We start from the raw sequence: 8,238 nt of genomic DNA, 5'->3' as shown, positions 1-8,238 counted from the left end.
CCACCCACCCACCCTACCTTTCTAGGGCTCGTTGTCTTCCTCCTCAACGGGCTTTGCAGCTAGTAAAGACATAAAGCAGGATCTTTGTATTACCATATCCTTATCACTTTCTTATGATTTTCCAATTCTACTAAGATTGCTATAATAGTAACGTATAATAACTCTAGATATATTTTAGAAGGACCTCAATAGTATTTTGTGAAAGTGCTCAGACCATAAAAATTCTCATAGATGTACCCCTTCTGCATAGCCAGTATGTGCTGGTCAAAACTGGTACTGAGCATAAATGAAACTACAGAAATCAATAATTCCTTTGAATATTCTTGAGCCAGTTGTTTTTATAACCCTTTGCTTTGGCAGGTAAATAAGGGAAATTCCCAAATCCGATATTTATAATGCAGATTAGCTTCCTTAATAACCTGCCAAGCCTTGGAGAAATACCAAGCGTTTGCGGTAACTGCCTACGTGGCTTTTAATAATATGGAACTGATTCTAAATGAGTGCCAAGCGTAGGCTTCCTCTAATCTTTGTGCTGTCCCATTTCAAAGTCCAGTAAATCTGGGGAAATTTGGGTAGCTGAGGCTTGCACATATAGAGTTCATCTTGCAAAGGAGAAAGCAAATGGGGGGATAACATTGCAAGCAAAAAAGGATAATGCATTTTACTAATATCTTGCCAGCTGCATAAAATCTAGCTGAGCTCCACCTCCTTCCTGCCTGCAGGTTTGAAAAGTCTGGGTGCACGCCAAAGGACCAGAGCCAAAAGCTCTTGGCCCTCGGCTTGAGGCTTACAGTCTAGGCCCTGTAACAGTCCTCTGAATCAGGATTCACCAAGGATGTTAGTTTTACCCTTTTGTTGAAGTACAGCAAACAGGTCTGCTCTGTCAGCTAAGCAAAAGCAGACAGCTGTTCTCTACGTATTTATCATAGACCTGCTAATCCAGAAAGTACTGTTTGCCTGCAGATCACTGTGACTAATCTTGCAAATAAGTTGATTCTGAACTCTCCCCAGAAGCTAAAATAACTAAGTTGATGCTATAGTACTTTGGGCACATGAAAAGACAAGAAAATTTGGAAAAGATGGAAAAGTTGAAGGCAGCAGGAAAAGATGGATTGACTCAATCAAGGAAGCAAGGGTCCTCAGTTTGCAAGACCTGAGCAAGGCTGTTAACGATAGAACATTTGGGGGATCATTAATTCATAGGGGTGTTATGAGTCAGAAGCTACTTGAGAGCACTTAACACACACACACACACACACACACAAAATATTGCATAGTGTGTTCATTTCACACAGTAATTCAAAAAACTAGATTTCAGCACCTGACCTTAATGTTCCCAGGTCCCTGCCACACAGCAGGAAAAACACCTGGCAGTGTGTGGCTTTTAAAAGCCGCACCAAAATAGAAACGCCGCAGCGGGATCCCACGGCTCCCCGGCACAATCAGATGCCGGGGAGGAAGAGACAATCGGGAGGGGGAGGCTGCCGAACTGCGCATGTCTGAGCATGCGCAGTTCGGCTGGGGATGCTCCGGCGAAGGACGCGCCGGCAATCCCACGGCCGGCCTTGATGCGCCCTGTCCCGACGAACCACCTAGATAGGTGGTTTATTTTTGATGCGGGGTTTCGGTGGAAGGGCCGGATCGGGAACGGGCGCGCCACGCTTCCCAGATGTTGCTGTGGGATCTCACCCGTTTGCTGTGCCCCCGATCCGGCCCTCTCCCAGCCCAAAACCACTCGTGTGACCGGGGCCCCAGATCAGTTACTGGAGCTCAGAGAACTACTCCCTATGACATGCTTCATAATTCTTTGCAACGTAGAAAAGTTGATATGAAGGCAGAAAGCTGGAAAGCTGCTGTACTAAAGGGAAACATTTTTCTGGGTACAAACATAACAGGGCAGGATCTGTCTCATGAAAAAGAGTTAACTTCTATTGTGTTGTTTTAGAAAGCTCTACACTTCAACTTGGTAAGAGATTTATTCTTGTTGCAACAGCCAGATCCATAGATTTCTTCCTTTATCACACTCCAGAACAGTTTATCATCTGTCTGTTTGAATTGTGGGAGCCCAAAGAAATTAAAAATACTTGCCTGCCATAGAAACTATAATTGTCTCCTGGGCTGCTTATTTTTAACACTTTAGCTACATAAAAACAAAGCAACTTCCCACCTTTGACTCTTAACAAATACTTTCCCCTCATTTTAACATAAGAGATGCCAATGTTGGATTTGGGTTGTGATTTAGTGGGTGAGCCTTTGCTTTTCATGCAGAAAGTCCTAGGTTCAATCCTCGGCAGCTCGAGTTCAGGATCAGGTGGCAAGTGATATGAAAGACCTCAGTCTGAGACCTCAGAGATCCACTGCCAGTATGAGTAAACAATACTGACCTTGATAGACTGATGGTTTGATTCAGTTTATGGCAGTTTCCTGTGTTTACAAAATGAAAATCCAAGTGACAACTTTGACCATATCATCAATTGATTCATAAGAAGAAGATTGGATTTATATCCTTAGAATGGTTTACCACGATTATCCATTTTATAATCTCTACAGGATTGTATTAATACTGGGAAATGTTTATTTTAATATTGTATGCCAATAAAAGGTATTTGACTTTGATACCCCTCCCCATAACAGACACCCTGTGAGGTAGGTGGGGCTGAGAGAGCTCTTGACAGAAACTGCTCTTTTTCAAGAACAGCTCTTATCAAAACTACGACTTGCCCAAGGTCATCCAGCCAGGTGCAAGTGGAGGAGTGGGGAATCAAACCCGGTTCTCCCAGATTAGAGTCTGCACACTTAACCACTACACCAAACTGGCTCCTACACCAAACTGGCTCTATCACTCACAGCAACTATATTTCAAATATTAACATTCAGTTGTGTTTCCACAGCAAAAAAAAGAATGAACAGGAACAACAGTCAGATCCAGAGGCGTCTTTCAGTAACTACTACCGAATTGTTACCCCAACATTCCGGTACAGTATGGACTACAAGAAAGTTGGTAAATGCATTATTATAAACAACAAGAATTTTGCAGACTATACAGGTATGTTTTGTTTTTGTTTTTTGTAATATAATTCTGGGTTCTGGAACTATATATTATATAATAGTTTTTTTATTGCATGAACAAAGAATATAAATAATGAAACAACCTTTCCCATGATGTTATCTGGGAAACTGCATTCCCAGATAATCTGCATTCGTTCAGAATTTGTATGTAGACACAGCTTTTACGTGGCAGGCACTGTAATGCTAGTCAGAACATTAGAGAAATTGAGCAAACAGCATCTTACTATCTGCTAGACATGGGGCATCCCGCAGATTCTTGAATAGTCTTGCAGACAACTTCATCTGTCAGAAGGTGGAGGTGGAAACCAGAGAATCTGTTATCCTGGATTTAATCCTGACTAACAGGTAAGAACTGGTTGATGAAGTGAACTGAACATTGTGGGATCCTTGGGGAATAGTGACCATGTCAGCTTGGAATTTGACATAGAGAAGGGTGTGAAACCAGGACATAGTAGGACTCGTATCATGGACTTCAGGAAAGCTGATTTCAAAAAACTCAGAGAAATATTAGGTAGGATCCCGTGGCTAGAAATGCTAAGGGGGAAATCTGCACAGGAAGGATGGGTGATGCTGAAAAATCAAGTGCTTAAGGCACAATCTCAAACTGTTCCGGTAAGAAAGAAAGGTGGGAGATGGGTAATGAAGCCAAGGTGGCTGAACAAGGAACTCCCTAAAGAGCTGAGACTTAAAGGGGAAATGTACAGGAAATGGATGGAGGGTCAGATTACTGAGAGTGAATACAAAAAGCAGGCTCGAATCTGTAGGGATGGTGTCAGAAAGGCTAAAGCGCAGATGGAGCTGTGGCTTGCGAGGGATGCTAAAAATAACAAGAAAAAGGTCTATGCCTATGTTCAGAACAAAAAGAAGAACAGGGATGGGGTAAGCTCATTGCTAGGGGAAAACGGTCAAGCCTTAAAAAGGGATGAAGACAAAGTAGAATTACTAAACTCTCACTTTGCATCGATCTTTAACCATAAGGTGAGCTGTATACAAACTGAAGAATGCAGGGCATATGAAGGAAGGAGTCCAGTGTAAGTAAGGATATGGTTAGAGAGCATCTAGCTGCCTTAAATACTTTCAAGTCTCCAGGGCCAGATTGCTTGCATCCCAGGGTGCTAAAAGAAATTACAGATGTTATTTCAGAGCCTCTGGCTCTAATCTTTGAGATGTCCTGGAGTACTGGTGTTGTGCCAGAAGACTGGAGAAGAGCTAATGTTGAATGATCTTCAAGAAGGGAAGAAAGACGGACCCGGGAAATTACAGGCTTCCTCTGGCAATGCTGTGGGTATAGTGTATCTAGATTTCAATAAAGCATTTGACAAAGTTTCTCATGATATCCTTGAGGATAAGCTGGTTAAGTGTAGGCTGGATGGTGCAACCGTTGGATGGATTCATGGTTGGTTGAAAAATCGTACCCAATGAGTGCTCGTAAATGGCTCTGCATCTACGTGGAGGGAAGTCTCGAGTGGAGTGCCGCAGGGCTAGGTCCTAGGCCCGGTGTTGTTCAGTGTTTTTATAAATGACCTGGAGAAAGACATAGAGGGATGCTTATCAAATTTGCAGATGACACGAAGCTGGGTGGGATTGCTAATTCTGAAGAAGACAGAGTCAGGATTCAAAATGATCTAGATAGGCTGGAACAGTGGGCTGAGACAAATAAAATGAATTTCAATAGAGAGAAGTGCAAAGTCCTACACTTAGGTACAAAAAAATCAAAGGCACAGATATAGAATGGGAGGGACTTGGCTTGACAGCAGCACATCTGAAAGGGATCTGGGTGTTCTGGATGATCACAAGGTAAACATGAGCCTGCAGTGCAATGTGACTGTGAAGAAAGCTAATGCAATCTTAGGATGCATTAACAGAAGCATTGTGTCCAGATCATGGGAGCTGGTTGTTCCGCTCTATTCTGCTATGGTCAGGCCTCACCTGGAGTACTGTGTCCAGTTTTGGGCAGCACATTTTAGGAAGGATATTGACAAGCTTGAGCGTGTCCAGAAGAGGGCAACCAGGATGGTGAGAGGGTTTCAATCCAAGTCTTATGAGGAAAGGCTGAAAGAGTTTGGTTTGTTTAGCCTGGGAAAGAGAAGGCTTAGAGGGGACATGATTGCAGTCTTCAAGTATTTGAAGGGCTGTCATGTAGAAGATGGAGCAGATCTATTCTCTCTTGCTCCGGGTTGCAAGACTAGATCTAATGGGTGGAAATTACAAGGGAGTCGTTACTGACTAAATATCAGGAGAAACTTCCTAACTCTAAGAGTGGATGAGCAGTGGAACAGACTGCCTCAGGAGGTGGTGGATGCTCCTTCACTGGACATTTTCAAGCGGAGGCTAGATGACCATCTTTCGGGTATGTCGTAGGTATGTAGGGCTATTTTTTGGCTATGCTCCTGCAGAGTGCAGGGGGTTGGACTAGATGACCTGCAATGTCCCTTCCAACGCTAACATTCTATGATTCTGTGATCATTAAAGCTAGTGTCATTTGGGACTACCTAAATATTTTCCAATAATAGTCAGCAGTCTGAGTTTTTCAAACATTTTTGTTCATGAATAAGTTGCTTCTCTGCAAATCTGCAGGAAATGATGGTACTTTTCTGCAGCAAACTGTGATTTGTCTTTGTTTCTTATTAGGCATGGGTAGACGAAATGGCACAGATAAAGATGCTGGCGATTTGCAGAAATGTTTCCGAAATATAGGGTTTGATGTTGTTGTATATAATGATCAAAGCTGTGAAGAAATGGAGAAATTGCTCAAACAAGGTAACAGTGAAAGTTCATTATGTTAGATTTCCCAATGTCCTCTCTGTTCCTGTTGGTTTAGTTAAGAAGGCATATAATCACCTTCCTGAAGGAGAGTCTAATTAGTTTAGCCTTGCTTTGTAGAACCCATTTAAACAGACTTGTCAGTTACAGCATTGTAGAAAGAAGCTGAATGGCATTTCCATTGTTTAACAGGAAATGTGTTTGATTTATAGCTGCATGTGAGAACCACAGCGATGCTGCTTGTTTTGCCTGTATATTTTTAAGCCACGGAGAGGAGGGTCTCATCTATGGCACAAATGGAGCTATGCCAATCAAGAATTTGACTTCGTTTTTTAGGGGAGACAAGTGTCCAAGCCTTGTTGGAAAACCTAAACTATTTTTCATTCAGGTAAGGCATTCAGTCCTAGCTACAAATCACTAGATAGAAATAGTTTTCCGGTGAGTAAGATTAGTAAGCTGAAATCTCAAAGACTGAAAACACAATTCTTCTTGGTAGGCTGAAGGGTGCTGGTCACTCTTTGCAGGTTAATTCCTCCTATCCGTCAAAGAAACAGCTTCTTAATCATCTGTGGGAGAGCTGACCCCTCCTGCTCCTAGACCTGCCTTAGCAGCATGGGAACAAGTTCACATGAGCTCTAGAAAGCTCAACGATGCGTATTAATAGCATGTACCTGCTTTCTTTGTTCTTTCTTCACCTCTCCCTTTTCATATCCCAATATCACCAATCAGAGTTAGGTAGAATTTGGGACTTCCAAGGCTTGAAGCAGCCAAAGAAGCTTCAGGACCAAGTGGTTATCAGCCCAACAGCATCTTTATGTTTGTTTGTTTGTTTGTTTTAATGTATAAGGGAGGTAATGGTGATGTGTTTGTTTCAGATGAGTCTGGTCAGGCCTGATTCAGATATAGCTATGCACGTAAAAAGCCCTAGCCATCTCATTAGCATTTCTATATCGGATCATTAATCGCCTGGCAAAGGGCACACCTCAACATTGTTTTGGATTCATTTCAGATATAGTACATAAGTAAAAATATTACTAGAGATGCTTGCCTGCATTATCTTTTTATTTAAAATGTAATTATTCGTTTCCCATATTTATAGGTATTAAAAGTCATCTTTTAATACTCACATTCTTGGCTCAATAATGAATATATTTAATTTTCAACCTTGTCAGATCTGTGGATATTGTGGACTTTAATAATGTATTGTTTTTAATGAACTGCTTTTAGATATTTTATGGTAATTTGATTGTTATTTGTGTATTTACCCTGTGTAAGCCACTCTGAGCCTGCCTTGGCAGGGAGGGCAGGGTATAAATTGGAATAAATATATAAATAAAATAAATAAATTGGAGCCATAAACAGACAAGACAGATCTTTCTGTAAGCCAGGGGAAAAGCCTCACATTTGCAGAAAAATATGAAATCGTTAAAAAAAAAATACATTGGGGGCTTAACCTCTGCCCCAAATAATGGAAGCAGTGCTGTAGCTTTAAGAGATCAATGCACTCAGTGGCCATTACTAGGCACCTACAACAGTATTGCCAGCATTCAAGTCTTGGTTTCAGTTAAACTTCAGTAGTGTGATATGAACCTGTTACAGTTACTGAATGGGGATAAAATTCCATAACCCCCCACTCCTTAATGTATCTTGGATTTATGTGCGATTATTTATGAACAATCAAGTTATATATCTTCTGTGTTATGATTTCAGGCATGTCGAGGTTCTGAATTTGATGATGGTATACAGACAGACTCAGGTCCTTCAAATGACAATCTGGAAACTGATGCCAATCCCAGATACAAGATTCCAGTTGAAGCAGATTTTTTGTTTGCATATTCTACTGTGCCAGGTATGGTTGGGGAAAGTGACAGATTTTGGCATTCAGATAAGATAAATTTAAAAACAGGTGTAAATTAGTGAGACAATGTCAAAAGGCCTACAATTAAGTTTAAAAATTGATAATGTAAATAAAAAGTGAAAATATTGTAGGGAAATATTTACATTGGGTTTTAAGCCAATGTTGAATTAAAATTTTTGCTTGATAGAAAATACCTAATTGGATTTGTACACTTCTAAAATAATACAAGTTTTAAAGTCGTATTTTATTTTTCTTCCCCTCCTTTTCTACTTTGATGAAGTGGTAAGGTATCAGGATTCCAAAATGTGTGTAATGTTATATATTTTTACATGTTTGGTATTGTTTACATGTTTAGTAATTACAAGTAAGGGGACCCGCGATACTCGCGGGGGGGGAGAAGAGCTACACGCAGAGCAGGAGGAGGAGGAGGAGTCAGCAGCAGCAGGTAAGCCTTGCCGATCTCCTCTTCCCCCCCCTCCCTCGGTCTCCTCCACCCCACCCCCCCGGCTTGGACGGCGAGGCCCGAGCGGCTGTTAGCCGCTAGGCCT

At 41.5% G+C, this 8,238-nt stretch overlaps 1 protein-coding gene across 1 annotated transcript in view; it reads left to right on the top strand.

Annotated features, from left to right (window-relative positions):
* LOC107122431 (caspase-7-like) overlaps positions 1 to 8,238 on the top strand; it is a 36,220-nt gene that overhangs the window by 23,822 nt on the left and 4,160 nt on the right. The window contains exons 3-6 of the mRNA XM_015425530.1: positions 2,892 to 3,046; positions 5,701 to 5,829; positions 6,045 to 6,220; positions 7,543 to 7,681. Of these exons, the coding sequence (XP_015281016.1) occupies positions 2,892 to 3,046; positions 5,701 to 5,829; positions 6,045 to 6,220; positions 7,543 to 7,681 (599 nt within the window). The remainder of the gene's footprint in view (positions 1 to 2,891; positions 3,047 to 5,700; positions 5,830 to 6,044; positions 6,221 to 7,542; positions 7,682 to 8,238) is intronic.

The sequence above is a fragment of the Gekko japonicus genome, unplaced genomic scaffold, assembly GCF_001447785.1.
Source record: "Gekko japonicus isolate JY-2015 unplaced genomic scaffold, Gekko_japonicus_V1.1 scaffold633, whole genome shotgun sequence".
Taxonomy (NCBI): domain Eukaryota; kingdom Metazoa; phylum Chordata; class Lepidosauria; order Squamata; family Gekkonidae; genus Gekko; species Gekko japonicus.
This window is presented reverse-complemented; position numbering and strand designations above follow the sequence as displayed.